Raw genomic sequence first — 17,080 nt, 5'->3', positions numbered from 1 at the left:
TGAGCAGTCTAAGTTTAATTCTCTCATAGGGGAAAAATATTTTTGTAGCAATCAACAGCTTTAGACACATTTTTGTAAGAGGGCCTAGGATCGCTTATTTGGCACTGTAGATATATCTAACAACTATAACCTGGATTGAAAATGTAAAGCTGCAGAAGACTTAGCTCATTTTTGGATGTTGAGGCACGATTTTAGAAAGATCAAATGCCTTATTGCTTGAATGTTATGGAGTTGTCCTTTGGCTACAGTTATATTTGCACTAGGATTTGCTTTGGCATTGAAATGTAGGAATCGGCAATAAATTAGGTTGGAAGGGGTCTCTGGAGATCATCCAGCAGATTCCTACCTGAAGAAAGGCTAACTTAAAAATTGGGTGAGACACAAGAGAGCCTTATACAATCAAGCTTTAAATTCCTGCTAGGACAGAGACGTGCAGACTCTGGGCAGCCTGTTCCAGTACCTAATCACTGTCACTGTGAAACTTCTTTTTCCCCTCATTTCTAGTTGTAGTTTCTTTTGCTGCAACTTGTGATTCTTAGTCTTACACACATCTGCACACACACCAGCCTTGTAATCTTCAGTTTGAACAAGTGCTGCCCCCTTTGCTTCTCACAATGAACTGTTACCCATTTTCCTAACCACCTTGTTAGGCCTGAATGCAATTTGTAGTTTATTTTTCTTTAAGAATGGGTTATTGTTGCTCTATTTCATGTTGAGACGCAGAGCCTCTGGAGTGTGAAACTCCTGGAATTCATATAACTTCTAGATTACAAGGGACATAGTTTATATGTGGGAAACTTTTTTTTTTTTTTTTTTTTTTTTCTCTCAAGGCTTTTCTTAGCCTTTCACTGTAAGGGCTTGGTCTCCTGGGTGTGTTCACTGTCTTGGCTAAGTCTGAAAATCTGCAGCAGGAGGCTACATAGGATTGATTTATCTGGCATGGTCTGCAGTTAAAAAGACTTGTTGACGGCATGATTAAAATAGTACACTGATCAATACCATGGTACCTGAGACATATCTGCCAGGTACATTCTCTGGATTATTTTTGTTGTAGAAATAATAATTGCAATTCTATTCTTGCTGTAGAAGAGTTGTTTTCTGGAACGTAGAACAGACATAAATTAAGGTGTTAATCCAACAAGCTCTGATAGTAGAAGAAAATATTAGTATGTATGACATACAGAGAAGGAAGCAGAAGGTTTGTAGTAGTAATAGCAACCCTCTTTCAATGGCAGTTCTTTGTAATATGGCATTTAGTATTGAATACAACATCTAAAGTATATTTCTAAAGACAGTGTATTAAACAAAATTGTAAAAATAAGCTTTGAACATAAATGCATCGCTGCCCGTACCTAGTAGCTCCCTCAAAGATGCTGAGCAATGAGACTGTTGAGACAAAGACGTAAAATCATTAGAAGCTTTGTAACAACTCTGTGTCATTTTCTTATTCTTTAGAAAAAGAATAAATTAATATTTGATTATAGATCTTTAATGACTGTGCAAGATGCTCAGAATCCTCAGTTCCTCAAGCTTGGCAACACAGAAAGGAGCAGGCACCACAAGAATAACAGGCAGTGAGTGATACAAACGTCTGTTCAAGACAACTAAACAAAACTCAGAGGTGTGTCCAGAGAAAATGAATGAAGTAAATATCAGTATGCAAGGAAAAAGGACAGAATTTCCAAAAACCTTAGGTCAGCAAAGATATGCACAACTCTCCCTTCATCCCTTTCTGTTCCTTCTCTATTGCTGATATTTATTCCCTTGCCTCTTCTTAAGGCTGCTGGAAACTACCAATTAGCCTCATTAGCATGCCCTCCAGGGATTCTTTCTGCACAGTTATATTTCCATGTGAGCTGTTGGCTGTGAGAATGTGAGGTTTCCTTAGGCAGACTTTTTAGCCTCTGGACTGTCAAGTGAGCTGCATGTCTGACACTTGAACTAATAGGCTACAGAGTTCAAACATCTGGATTATTGTACGTGTGGGTTAGGTGGCCCCCAGCTGTTTATGGATTGTTCTTGCTTTAAATTAGGATCAGGCCTGCAGATGAATTAACTCCTTCTCTTCTCATCTCCCATTTTTGACAAAGCTGGATATTTCTGCTCTCTCAGCCTTTGCTGTATTTATGGAAACACTCCCTTCTTCTCACATCTACTATGCACTAAAAATAATTAGGCAACTCTCCCAAAACAAACTGGAAAATATAAAAATAGAACTGAATCAGAAAATATGAAAATGGCACAACTTTTTGAACAGGAACATCTGTAAGGGCATAGCTTGACCAGTTAAAACAAGACTACAGGAATCTGTCCAACAGCCAGGCAGAACAGCAAGTAAAGTAAATTCATTATTCTAAAAACAAAAGAACTTCATACATGCTCATCTTCTTTATGAGGATTCATCATCAAGAAACCGTTGGACAAGTTACTAGCTGCAGCCTGTGACTTTTTAAACTCTATTAGAATAATAATGTATGTAGCCAGTTGTGGATCCTGGACTGTAATGAGTATTTTTCTTAGAAATGCCTCCTTCGGATCGCTTGGATTTAGGAATTGTAAGGTCCGCCTTGCCCTGTCTTAAAAAGCACATTGAACTTTGAAACTGAGAACCTAAGCTGTGCCATGGCAGAGAACCTTTCATTACTGGTTTGGGACATGGCCAAGAATCATATTTGTATGAACTAATTTGTAAAGCTTTGTTCAAATATTTTGCATTTTTACTAGAAATTATTGGCCACTAAGAGCGAGAGAGTGTTGGGTTACATTGATCTGCGCTTGAAAAAAAAAAAAAAAAGATGAACGCATACTTTTTCATAGGTATCATTTTCTTCTTTCTGAATCCTTAAGGGAAACCAAATCTAGAAAGTTCCTGGAGGTTTTACAAGTGAGAAATCTTTCAATTTGTTGCTGTAGTTTGTCTAAAAAGAGGAAAAATGGAAAAACAAGGATATACATCAAATCTTGATGATAAATGTGGAGCCAAAAGGTGCATTGGAATGAGCAGATCATTTGAAGCACTGACTGAAAATGTCCCCAAGGCATATCTCGTATTGTTGCTGTAGCGCTTTTGTGCTTTTGAAACAGGAGATCCTAGAGAGAGAGTCAGAGAGAGAAGTTACTCAGCAAATCGCATGAATTAGAGTATTCAGTTAATAAGATAAGGTGGGAGGAAAGTTGTCTACTCTAGAATATAACCTTGTTGCTGGAAATCCATTGAAATCAGGAATGTTTGGGTCATCATAAGTCAAAATTCAGAGGCCATATTCAACTTGCACTACATGAGGCTTTGAGGAACTGCAACTGTTAGAGGCAAACCATTCTCAAAATGGAAAAGTATTCACCAAAACTGCATGTGCATACTTAATGTTCCAACCAATTTTAAAAGGTTTAAAAGTAGATACAGCTCTGGGGATTTTTTTTATATTTATTTATTTTTATTTTTAACTGAATGGACATCTAAATGACATGGTATAAGCTGTCCTGATTTCATATGTGGTCAGGTGAATTCTCCTTACTTCTTTTGTACCATATTTCAGGGGCTTGCAATCTTCCCCTGGAATTGAGGAAGGTGAGAAAATCGAGCCTCAGTTGCATGCTTTTTGTCTTTAAAATTTGAAAGCACTCTGTTCGTTTTATACTAGTTTTAGATTTTTACTTGTATTTTTTATTAGCTATTAGAATGTTGTCTACAAGGAAGAATGTGGCTCAATGTTTTATATTGATTTTTATTACTAACACTCAGAGGTACTAACTGAAATTATGCTGTGCATTTCCAAGAGTTTATCGTCATTTGTCACAGTTCACTTAGATCATCAATTCCTTGAAGCTAAGGGCTATCTTTGTGTTGTTTGTGCAGCCTCTAGAATAATGAGATGGAGCCTCTAGGTGGTACCGTGATGCAAATAATCATAGATCAAAGTTCAGAAGAAGTAAGTGACAGAACACCTTGGAATTACCTCTAATGAGCTTACTCTTCAGAAAGAGTAATTAAACTATAATGGTGACAAGAAATGGGTGAATTATTACCCCAAAGATATGGAACTGAGGTAATACTGGATGTTTTCTGCAAATTTGTCCCAAATGACTGTTCTTTAATCAGATCTCAAATTTTGAATTCTAATTTAGTGCCTTGAGCTCAAGACTAAATGTATTCTCAATATCTAGTCTCTTAGTAAAAAGGAGTATGTGGCTACTTTAAAGACTAAATCCTTATATGATTGTTTTTAAAATACACTGTTTTCTTATTTTGCACTCAGCTGATAATGCGAGCATCACTACAATGATCTAGACGAGATTAATTTTACTACTTTAGCACCAGAAGATAACTCTTTTTATTGAAAAGCATATTTTATATGAAATAAGTGGCAGATAACATTACAGAGTTGGATTAATTGCTGTCGTAAAATAATGTACAAAGTAATTTCCAGCTCTTTTGAATAGTTCATTTGAGATGTCCATCTCATCTACTTATCAGTCTTCAAGTTAGCAGATATTAAGGTCTATGTGGCGGTGGTTTCACTTCATGCTTCATGCTGACAGGTTGAATATGTCACTACTAAACATTTTTGCAGTTGTTAAAATAATCTTTCTAATTAAAAAATCCATTCCCTATAAACTATATTATTTAGAGGAAAATATTTTCTATATTTAGTTAGTGCTCTGCAAATTTGTTTCAAATATCTCTGGAATAGTAGAGTAAAAAGGCAGTGCAATCTCTTACCAGCATCTTGGATTAAATAGGTCTCTTCATAGCTAGGTTTGGAGAAACTGCTAGTTACTGGTGTTCTTGAAGATACTGAAGGCCAAGTGTCCAATCATAGTGATCCCTGTATGTAGATTTTATAGCTGGCTTTAATGTGAGATCATATGAATTAAAGAAAGACCATCCTTTACATGAAACAAGTGTATAAAGCAATAATCAGCTCTGAGAAGACCGTGTTCTGGTTACATGAAGGAAAAAAAAAAATTAAAAATCCAATATAACAATATAACTAAACCAATACAAGAAAATCTGTCCTGGCTTCCCTGTCCCTTTTCCCACAAGATACCCACTTAATTTTAAGATATTTTCTCAGAACTTCAAGTTTAATGCAGTTTGGGGGTTCGGGGGTGTCACAATTGTTGCTCTGCTTTGTCACCTATGTTTTTTTTCTCTGCTCATGTAGCTTCTCTCTCCAACTCCCACAGATACTCAGCTCATCTGATTTTTACTTGGCTACCCCAGTCAATTCTCTCAAACTTCTGAGGGTGTTCTGTGAATCTGGTGACTCGAGAAGACACTACAGATGTCATTTGCATAAAATTAACAATACTCTTAGGGTAGTAGATGTAGCTTAGGAAGTGTTTTTTTAGGAGCAAAGGGAAAAAAAAGACATGTTACTGTCAGAAAACACATTTTCTTGGCCACTTATGTCAAAATACTGCTATTACTTTATGTGCATTTATTTAAGCACATCTATGTAGATTATTAATGTGATTAGGAATTACATTTTACTGACTCAGGTTTTTCACCACTGAAATTGCGTTACTAAGAAAATGTTGGCTGTTTATTTTTTTTCAAATGGTGATTCTCAGTATAGGAACTACAGTATAGAAAACAAAAATAAAACAATGACATAAACAACAACAAACCCACCCAAAGCTAATTCTCAGTTCATGTTTCTGTTAATATACGTATCTACAAATATCTGTTCTGTGGTGTCCATTTTCTCCTCGGAGTCACATTTCTGCTTGGAATGTATGTATAAAAAAGTATTTGTTAGAGAAATTATAGCTATAACACTAGATTTTAAAGAGCAGATGATCTATGGTAATGAGAGTTAAATGTTCAGATTATGCTCAAAATTTTTGTTGTATGAAATAATCCTTGAAAGTACTGCTAAGTTTCCAGTGTACTAAAGTTAAATGACTAGCTCGATGTATTCGTGATTCTTTCCCCAAAATATCTGTTTTCTGGTGTGCTGCTTGTTCTCTGTTTGACAGCCAAGTGTTTCTATGAATCAAGAATTAAAATAAGAGTCATTTCTTTTCATCTGTGGTACAGTAAGGCTCACAGTGTTACAGTTCCTAATTTAGAAGAGATGCAACATCCTTAATATAGGCGACTTCATATTTCATATGAATAAAATGGAAAAGGACTTTAATAAAGCAAGAGTAATGGTCAATAGTTACTTGTTCTTATTACTAAGGCTGTTTATGTTTGAATGAGAGTTTTGTTCCTAACTGTGACTTCTTCTGTTTTATCCCACAGGGGATTCCTGTTTCTGTGTTTATAGTATCATTGCATGTTGCCATGGCAAGTGTGTGATACTGCAAGTTCAGCATTATCATGTTAGTGATGGACAAGGGAGGTAAAAAATGGGTTTAGATGAAAATAAACTTCATTCACAAAAATTGGAAATGTGTGTGGCAATATATCTGCTTTTGTAAGACGTTAATATTTTTCACTACAAAAGAGTAGCTTCAATATTTTCTGTTTGTCTTTATTAATATATGTATAAAAAAATCCATTACAATTTCTTCCACATCTTGTAGAGCTGATTTACATTGAACAACAGCTGTGATTGTGTCCCAGCTTCAATCTGAAGAAGTTATTGCCAGATGAGCACTTAGAATTGCACAATCCCACCTTGAAATGGCACGTGAAAACTCCTGCTTGCTCTCGTACATCTTGTTTTGAAAGAAAGAATGTGAAGCCTGTGTTCCTCTAAATGCGTGCCTAACACTGAAATCATCTGGGAAATATCTCTTTGAAGGAACAACTGTTTTCTGAATGATGTCATGGCCTGTTTACTCATGTGGCTTGGAGATGCACCCCTAGTTCAACTGGCTTCATTAATGATGTTCTGAGTTAATGAAAATACTCCAAATTTTACCGAGCTTCATCTTATTGGTAAAGTAGATTGGTTTTGCCAGTTTTACAAACTAGGATAGGTTTTGTTATCAAGTATTGAAAACATGTTTTGTTTCTTCATAACGGTGTTTCATCAGCTCAGCTCAATTTTCATTATTTTTAGGGAGGCTTTATTAGCCTGAATATTTTGCAGCAACAGCAAAGTCAGCAAGACAGATGGAGCTCAAATAAATCAGCTTCAAGCTTTAACTTGCTATATTTTGTGGGGGGAGAAAAATGCTAGATTGTTCGCAGAATGCTAACACAGAGCAGACCAGTGCATGCTACAGTTACAGGAACAGTGGTGTTCTGAAAAACAGGGGGTTGATACTTTGGGCAAAGCAGAGTCAAGAACTAGGACAGCAGTTTTGTGTGTTGTATACAGGGCGTTATACTGATAACTGCCAAGAAAATTGTTGCGAGAACACCACCACTTGGTGTCCTCATCTTACTGTTTTTTTAATGATAGTGCTGTACTAGATTGTGGTTTTCTTTTTGTTAAGTTTGTTCTTCACTGTTTTGTTGCATTTTTTTTCTCTTTGTTTTGGGGGGTCCTCTATTAGCTTTATGGGAATACTAAAGAAAATGAACTGTAACCTCAGTTTGGGTAGACTAGTGTTTTTTTGCAAGTGGTAGCAATGAAAATATTTTTTCACCCTGTGGTGCAGTGCAGTTCCCTTTAGGCTTGCCAGTTAGTTGCTAGTTAGCATCTGCAGTGATTAAGTGGGGATTAAAGGAAGGTGGTCTCTGCATTCTTAGGTTTCTTGCAGTATGTTGGATATCTTTGCAAAGGGATCTGTAAACAGAAATATTTGTACTACTCCAGTACATATGAGTGGAATATAAGAGTTGCTGAAGTTGTGTCTTACTGTTAATTCAGTTAAATCACTATGTTGGAGTCTCCTTCATGAAAAAAAATGCAAACGAGATGTCAACTTCCTTATATTAAGATATTTGAAAATATCTCTGTTGTGGTGGAAAAAAAAAAAAGAGTATTTCATTAAATTTTGATGGCTTAGTCTAACTTCACTACTTCCATAAAGAAATGACACTTCAGTCAAATCCAATTCCTGTGGTGCAGAACTAAGTCTACTGTCCAGTGGTGGGCTTGTAAAGCTGAAAATATGCCTATTCTCTCATTAGGCTGAACGTTTGAAAGTTTAAAATACTGAAAAAGCTGAATCATGGGCTTGTGAATCACGGGCTTGTAAAGCTGAAAATCTGCATATTCTTTTATTAGGCTGAATGTTTGAAGTTGAAAATACTGAATGTGAACTATTTTGGGGTAGACTCTTCAGTCAAGGTAGAGTTTTATAGTAATGAAAAAAAGTTTATGTAAATATTTTTACACTGGCAATAATCCAGTCAAGAATACAATCTTCAGAATTGAGGCATTTCAGCAGTATTTTGTCTTTGGTGACCAAGTATCAGAGGCTTCGTGTTCGGAATATACCTTTCTGAAGGAAATGCCAAGTTTGTCAGTTCTGTTTTCCCTGTCTGGATATGTGGTACATTCACAGAATAGTTCCTGTGGGTGTTCAAGTACCTTTTCCTGTGCAACTGCATGAACAGAATTAAAGTCTGCTTGAATAATCACCATCACTGAATGTTTGTTCAGTAATGATAGCATCTCTTTCTTCAGGTAAGAGTTATGTTTTAAGTTTCGACAATGAATTCAGAGTTGCTAGTTCTTCTAGTTCTTGAAGGTCAGAGACTAAATGAAATGTGAACTCATATGACAGTGACGATGGAGGATTGCAGGAGCTGGAGTTATTGAGTGTCTCTAGTCAGGGATAGCTCAGTTATTTTCTAGTCAAGTCAGGAGCGACTCACAAAGACCATAAATGGGTTAAGCCAGATCACACTGGTCAATGATATGCTCATCTGGTGAGTTCTTTCTTATTTGTTATCCTAAAACATTTATGAGATAACAATGGCACACTACAAGAAGCTCTGCAGAGCTGATGAATAATAGTGGTGAAACAAGATACGAACGTGATGCCATTGTTTCCAAGGACACTAGATGAATATCTGTGTGAAGTGCTCATAGTTTCTGTACTGAAGCAAAGGAGCTATTATGGCTTGAAGATGGTGCCTTTGGATTATCCACAGACATCCCCTGTTGCAATAAAAGGAGTGGATGGATCCTTTCGGAAAAAAAAAAAAAATCAAATCAAATTTGTTCTCACGTGTAAAGACAACAACTGAAGACACAGAGTATATCCCAACTGTTCCCAAACTAAGTTCGGAAGTGTTTTGGTTTTTGTTTGTTTGTTTAACTTCATCTTATCCACTCTGTGAGCATAGGATTCTTACATGTGAAAGGTAATGACAGTGCAGCACACGTGAAGAAGGCATGTCCCAGTCACAACCAGGAAATATATGATAACAAATGATTTTCCTCCAGAGATAATTTGCTCACTCTACTATCTTCCCCTTCTCTTTTGTCCTTTCCCTTTTTCCTTTAATGGCAAATATTCTCTTTGATTTTTATATTGTTTTGTTAATATACCAGCTATAGGAAATGTGCTTAAAAGAAAAGCAGACCTTCGATGTAATCATTTGTGCATGTTTTAAATCTTCCCTTTTAAGCTCCTTTCCCATACAACAACAGCTCTTTATACATTTTTTTAAAAATTACTTGAGCTTGCACTTCTTTGCTCAAACCTGGAGTATCCATCAGGGCTATTCATATGACCCTGCTGCTGCCCGTGTGCTCCTGCTGGGTACTAATGTAGAGCTCACTTGAACCAGCAGTGAATCCTTAACTGCACCAGACAGGTCTGCAGAGCAGCGGTAAAGAACTGCTTTTTCCTCTTCCAGTTTGAGGAGGAAGCAAATCTGCCTGAAGCTGTATTTATTCTCACTTTGCCTGTGGCAAAAATTTGGGAAGCTGATAATGGGGTGTGCCGGGGGAGTGCAGCGTGCAGCCCACCCCAGCCCCTCGGCTCCGTTATAAGCTTCAGATTCAGCCTGACAGCTCTTCGGGCATGATACAGTTTGATATGCACTTCTGAAGCACTCTGTAGAGATTGATGGACTGAAAAAATGGCGAATGTTTTTTCTTGTACAGCTGTTATTTTCTACAGTGACAGTCCTGACAAGATAAGCTTTTTACCTTTTTTTGCTTGCTTTCTCTGTTCCAGCCTGCTTTTATCTTCCGTGTGGAGGTACCAGCTGTATCTCTTAACATTCTTTTACCTTTAGGATGAGATGTTTTTTTGCAGAGAACATCTCTGGTAATGTGTTGGAATCTGACTTGGTTTCAAATATATCCCTGTTGATAGCTTTCCTAGCATATTACCATGCTGACTTCTCGGAGAAGCTTTCATCTTTAACAAAGTGTTTCCTACGTTCTCCTGAAGTTCTGCTTGCAAAAACACTGGTTATATTAATATAGAATTTACACTCCTATTGTGTTTGCCTCTTCTTGTGGCTGTGGATTAAAATGCAGTGGCACTTGAGGAATCTAACCTGGTGCAGTTATTTTTTGCCTTTAAATTTACACCAAGCTTACTTGGATTTAGCTTACTTGGACCAGGCTTTAAGTCTCTTCCCAGTGAGAAGAGATGTAATTTCTCATCAGAACCATCCATGGGTCAGAAGACAGGTGTAGGCAAGATTAGGACTGCCTAATATCCTCAGTTCCTCACACATCCTTACCAAAATATCTTTAGATATTTCTGCTTCCAACATTCAGGTCCCTGGCAAGAACAGCTCCAAGAAATGTCTGTATTATTTATGTCCATCAGCTGTTCAAAGGCATGTTAAGCTGTACTTATAAAATTATCTTCATTATTGGTACATTGCATCAAATTTAAAGACTGAGATGATTACTTACACTTTAGTTAGTAAAGAGTTTTTAGTTATTACACTACTAGAAAATAGGAGAAAATTAACCATCAGGGCTTGCTGGTTGCTTAAAATGAAGCATGGCATGTTTTACATCACTATGTCTCAAAGATTCTGTAGTTAAAGGTTATCTAATCATTTTAGCTTCATTTCTCTAATGATGTATTTTTTGTCAACATTTTATCATTGTTTTTCTTTCTTTATATTTATTTGCTATAATTATTTGCGTTAAACATTTTCACCTGTATTTTCTCTCACACTTTTGGTTTAATCCTACTGATGGATGAAATACCTGGTAATATTTTATTTCCATTAAAAGACACTTATTTTTTTCTATATATTTCTAGTCATGCAGTCATGTCTTTTTTCGCAAATAGTACCTGAATACTCCCTCAGAAAAATGCCTAAAATGTTTTTCCTCTATCAGAGTCACTATTTATGCCTAATGTTACATGTCAGACAAGCAGGGGTTATTCGGTATGTGCTGATGTCTGTGGCACATTTCTCTCCGTACTCTCATGTGGTCAGTTTGATTTCTGATCTCATCTGAGCAGCAGTCATGTCTGGGACAGACAGTTGTTTTTAAGGTGTTGCTAGGCGTGCAGATCCCCAAAGGGGAAAATGCAAACATTTCTGTACCCTGGCAAAGACTCTAACCGGCAGAGAACTAAGGACGCTGTTACAGGGGGAGAACTTAAATGTAGGGAGTGGGAAGAGAAGGAACCCAAAATAGGAAGAGGTGGGCATTTTTGTAGTCCATGTACCTCTGTTTGACAGAGAAGACTCATGTATGCAAGGCTGAACAAAAATTGTTCATATCTTAGGATATGATTAACAGCTTAGACGTCTGTACATTTTCTGTGTAGATTCAGTACTGGTCTCCCAGCTCTTTCATCCTAGTTCTTTACTGTGTACTGTCATTCTGCTGCTTTTAGAATGTGGATATATTTGCTTTCCTTTAATCAGTAAATAAGCATTCCATCAAATTCTTCTGGAAAGTGAATTTGTCAAATGTTGGCAGCAGGTATCCAGTAGTTTGCATTACTTATTTTCCCTTTCTTTACAGTATTAATTCAGTAAGTACTTTTTTTTTTTTCATTTAATGGCATATAAATCTGTATAGGAGAATTTCTTCACATTCAGGTTTTCCTGGTCATAAAGAAAAGTGTCACTATGAAAGACTGGAGTTTTTTTGTTTTTGTTTTTAATTGAAACGGAATGGCAAAAGAAAACATATTACTAATATATCCTACACTGCTCTCTACTGGAAGAGTCTATATACATATTCAAAAATGTACCTAAAACTATTTCTTAATCAATATTTTCTTTAATGATGCTTTTGACTCCAGTGAAACTCGTTTTTCCTAAGGGTGGATGTGTTTTTGTTTTGTTTTAATTCCCTGTAGTTTTTGAAGAAAAGCACCTGGATAGACTTTGTGTGTGAAAATGTTCAAATGACTGCAATTTTGAGAGACAAAATCTAAGCTGATGGGGAAGAATTACTAGAGAGTGTGTTGTGAATGGCAAGGAAAAAAAAAAGCGTTAACTCACCTGACCTTATTAATAGCTATTATTTTAATAATTTCTCCAACCAAAGTACAACTTGAAAAGCATTTTTAATAATTTCACTGTGGAATTGAACCATAACATGTCTTCCTTAAGTTAAATATAAAGTAAAATTTTCATTTAACTCTTCCTTCTGCGTGGAGTTGATTACCCACAAGGGGTCTGTTTATAAGTTTGCTGTATAAGACAACCCTCCTGGCCATTGCAGGGCAGAATTATTCTTCCAGTTGCTGTTAATGATAAAACTTCTGTTGATTCTAATAAGATAAAAGAGATCCCGGTAATTGTCCACAGCTGCACTATCTTGCAAATCTTTGTATGTGGAGCAAGCACGTCTGGTCCTCTGCTAATATTGGATTATAAAGAATTCGATCTGAGGTGTTTGTCTTGTGTATGGCTGCTCAGAAGCTTACTTTCTTAATAGCAAGCATCAATAAGGGAAAAACAAGCTTTAATATATTTTAAATGAAAAAAATCTGTTAAACTGTTTGACTGATAAGATCTGTTGATGTCATAGAAGTTACTTCTGACTATAACCAGCTGCAAGTGAGAGCAGAATAAGTATTGCATTAGAAACTTAGCCTTTTGTCAGTTTTGTAGGGAATGTGTTTGGAAGAATGGCAGACTGCAATGAAAAATGAATAGTAATTTGGAAATAAATATGCCCTAGTCTGCTATATGTTTATACAGAGTATTAGCTGTCATGAGCTTTAAACTTCTTAAATAGTTCAAATGGAACTTGGTTTGATTCTGGTAAAACTTCTCATTAGCACTAAACTTAATACATAAATATTTACAGAGATGGGTCTGGTGGCACATCTGACTAACTTACTGAGCCTTTTTGTTTGAATTGGCTTATTATGCACAGAGTGCACCAATTTGAAGAAGCCTTTTACTACTTGCAAAGAGTAAACATTTCTAACACAATCACATGTAAATATTTTAACCTGTATTATGTATTTAATGTTAATGAACACTTAATAAATTAATGCACTTATTAAATTGCTTTTAGGGTTAATACTGAATGATTTGAAGGAGAAGTGGTACATTATTTTCTCTACTCAGCGATTATATTAAGGAGTAGTAATAGCTTGACTTTCAGGAATAGTTATGTTTCATGGTGGTGGTGTTCTGTGTCAGATGGTTCTGCAGAGCCAGCTGTGGGACAGAACCTGAAGTGATCAAAGCAATCACTGACTTAACAAGTACCCATCTTTCTACAAATCTGCTTCCTAAAGGACCCTTGTCTTGAAAATGGGAATCTAATATTTATCAACTTTGATTTGAAGTTTCTCTTCTAGAACCTCTTCCACTATGAATATTTATACTTGCAATGGCACAACTGTACTGGATTCCAGGTATAACATATTTTTGTACTCTCTGTGTGAGATTCAGTGAGAAAAATCTACTGAAAAGACAGTAAGGAAATAGCCATCTCCCAGATTTAAGAGGATGATGAATTAGTTATTTATTATTTTTGAAGTCCCAGAGGTGACAGAGCATCAGTTATGTTTGGGATTATACAAACACAGTGGCCATCATGCCATTGAGCTTGTCATCTAAAGTCTCAGTTTATGTATTTGCTTAACTACTGTGAGTAATGCCATAAGAATTGGTAGTTAATATGAAAAAAATGCAGTGGTGTAGCAGATGACATAGAAAATGTGCAAAGCAGATGAAACAGCATGCAGTAAAGAGCCTCTAGTTAATATGTTAGCTATATGTTAAACTTACATTGTATACTCGTACTTTATTGTAATTAGAAAATAAGTAGTCTTGATTTGAAATTCTGCTAATATTTTGCCCCAAAATAAATCAGTCTAATTAATACAAACGTTCAGAATATTTGCTCTTTTCTCTTGATTACCGTATCTTAAAAAAAAAAAGAGCTTATGGAGGTCAGACATGAAATGTAAGCAGTTATGACTAAAATTCAGAACAAAAAGTAGAACTGCAGTTAACAGACATATATATCACATGCAAACCATATAACCCATGGCATGTATGGTCTCCTCATCTCCGAGTGATATTGACAGTAATGCTACAAATCTCCTTTATATTTATAGGTTAAATGCGTCTTGCTGTATTTCCCTATGCTGAACAGTTTGATAAATATAAGCTGTAATTCTAAGTTCAAATTGCTGAGTGTATTAAAAATTTCAGTAGCGATATTTAATGTCAAAATGGATGTTCATCTGGAAGGTAGGGCATTGCGAATGATTGGGAGAATCTGTGCTAGTGACATTATGTTCCATAAATATTGATATAATGCTCATGATGTTTCTACATACTTCAAGCCTTGGTGATTTCTTTTATAACATATTTAGCAAACACAAATCGTATGTATTTTTGGGGGGGTTTATCAGTCATTTCAACCTGTGCTTTCAGCAGTTTCTCTCTGTACTTAGACATCTAGTGCCCCCTCCCCTCCATGATCAGAAATGAGGGAAGGGGCTGCAGGTGAGGCAGCTACCCCAGGACATCTAGAAGGGCACTTGACACAATCTCAGTGTGTACTGAGGAGTATCGGTCTGCTTACACTGATGGAGCCCCTGGAGCTGCAAGTTTCAAAACTGTCCAAAGAGGAGGAAGCTGAAGTACGCTCTTCCACCTCACTGCACACAGCAGGGACCTCTGCTTGCTGTTCATCTGAGCCTTGTCCACATCTGCAGCTGTTATTTCCTCTGTTTATGCAGGATTCCTGTACTGTATATATAACGTAGTAACGCCTCAGCTCTGCCTAGTCACAAAACCTACAGCAATTATACTTTTGCCTCATGTTGTGCCAAGTGTGTGGTGTATAAATATGCATGTCTGTGTGTCACATGCAGTATTCGTAATTCAGGTATCATTCTTTTTTATTCTATATGCATTTTCTGAAGCTTTCACTTTTCCAGGGAAGAGCACATCCCTTAACTGAAGTGCTTGGAGTTGTTACATGAAAGACAACAAATCAATAGAGATTTCTGCTTTGTTATTGGAAAACTTTGGTCTCCTAACTAGAAAGTTATAGTATCAGGGAGCATTGACAGCAGATGAGTCTGGATCACTGTGTGTTGATCTACACCCTGTTGTATTCAAGGTGACACAACACATTTCTGTCAGTAGCAAATTTATAATAAGACTTAATTATTGGTAGAGCTGCAAAGTTTCTTTGCCACTGTACAGCTTGAGAATATAGTCTTTCAGTAAAGTTAAAAACAAACAAACTTTTGAGTTAGTGTTGAAAGCATCTGTAGCTTGACAAACTCAAGTTGCTTTTGAAACTGCTAAGAATTAAAAGTTATAAAACCTTTCTGTATCGTGTCACACAGAGAAGCCTGTATTCTTCAGAGAAAAGAGAGTATTCATCTTTTCTTGCTAGCATTATGTTGGCATATTACAGGTACATGGTGTGACTAAATCAAGTGTACTTCAATGTTGAAATCAGGTAGGCAATCCATAATTATTACACAAACAAATGCAGTTTGAGCTGGATTATCTCAATGTTCATAAAGTTTAGTAGAAACAAGCAAAACTGCACAGAAGGACGTAAAGGAATTTCAGTGTACAAATAAAGAAATGGTAAGATCCTGTAGCAATATCATGATTTGTGTATTCACAGGTGTATGTTTGGTTTCCACTTAAAAAAAAAAAAAAAAAAAGTAACCTGTATTAAAAATTCTTTGAATCTGAGCCTTAATATAAGTTAGGACCTGTTTCCTTTAAATCTATGAAATTACTGTACCAAGCAGCTGTAAGACTAGAATCAGTCCTTTTTAGTTTGTCTTGTACCACGGTATGTAATTTTTAGTTACCTAGTCTAAATCATTGGCCCATTTTGATCAGTGGGAATTATCTTATATCCCTGTTTTTGTATGTTTTCATTATTTTCTAAAAGAGATATTGCCAGAATGACAGTTTCCCAGTGGAAAAAGGTACTTAACCTGTAATTCATGACTTGTTATAGGATCAAAATATATAAAATGGTTTTAAAAGCTGCTTTTAATAACTGTTGTTTGTCTGACTATAATTTAATTCTTGTTACTCTCTTGATTACGAATGGCTATGTATAGATATGTTATTAACTATTGAAATGATTGTCTTTCCAAAATATTATTTGGAAATAGTTGGGAAGTATATTTACTTGAGTCGGGCCTATCTTATTTCTCACAATTACGCTATTTTCAGTTTCTTGGCAGCACGGAGGTAGAGCAGCCCAAAGGCACAGAAGTTGTCAGAGATGCAGTTAGAAAGTTAAAGGTAAGGAACCTTTGTAATGAAATACAAATAGAATGTATTCTTAAGCTATTCACACAGATAAGACAGTTTGCAGGTGTTTCCAGATAAATTAATGAGTTCTGGAAGCAGTTACTTTTACTTGACTTTTCACTGGAGTGTAGACATTTCCCTATTGTGTCCATATTATCAGATACAGCTTTGACTTTACTGTTAGTGACAGCCAATATCTTTAAAGCTCTCCAAATGCTATGAGTTGTGGTGGGAAATGCTGATTTGGTTTGTTTGCTAAGTCACCTCACAGTGGAATTGTGCTGGTTTGTGCTAAGCTGCTGAATATACTACTCGAGCATTGGTTTATTATTTAGCTGTAAAAATTGTTCTGCCTATTATTGTACTTTCCATAACTACTACTAGGATTTTCAGTGTTCATTTAAACAAGAGCCCCTCTGAAATATATGGAAAATTAGGGAGTCTATGTGGAAAATCTTGATTCTGTGTTATTACCATAATTACAAAAAAAAAAGGGGGGGGGGGGGGGGGGAGTCAGGG

At 36.1% G+C, this 17,080-nt stretch overlaps 1 protein-coding gene across 8 annotated transcripts in view; it reads left to right on the top strand.

Moving 5' to 3' along the window:
* GULP1 (GULP PTB domain containing engulfment adaptor 1) overlaps nucleotides 1–17,080 on the top strand; it is a 152,295-nt gene that overhangs the window by 94,698 nt on the left and 40,517 nt on the right. For 7 of the 8 annotated variants that reach the window (XM_035536831.2, XM_035536827.2, XM_035536828.2 and 4 more), the window contains exon 4: nucleotides 16,481–16,552. The exons of the other annotated variant lie outside the window; for it this stretch is intronic. In XM_035536831.2, the coding sequence (XP_035392724.1) occupies nucleotides 16,481–16,552 (72 nt within the window). The remainder of the gene's footprint in view (nucleotides 1–16,480; nucleotides 16,553–17,080) is intronic. 8 annotated transcript variants of the gene reach the window in all.

The sequence above is a fragment of the Cygnus atratus genome, chromosome 6 (genome assembly GCF_013377495.2).
Source record: "Cygnus atratus isolate AKBS03 ecotype Queensland, Australia chromosome 6, CAtr_DNAZoo_HiC_assembly, whole genome shotgun sequence".
Lineage (NCBI taxonomy): Eukaryota > Metazoa > Chordata > Aves > Anseriformes > Anatidae > Cygnus > Cygnus atratus.
This window is presented reverse-complemented; position numbering and strand designations above follow the sequence as displayed.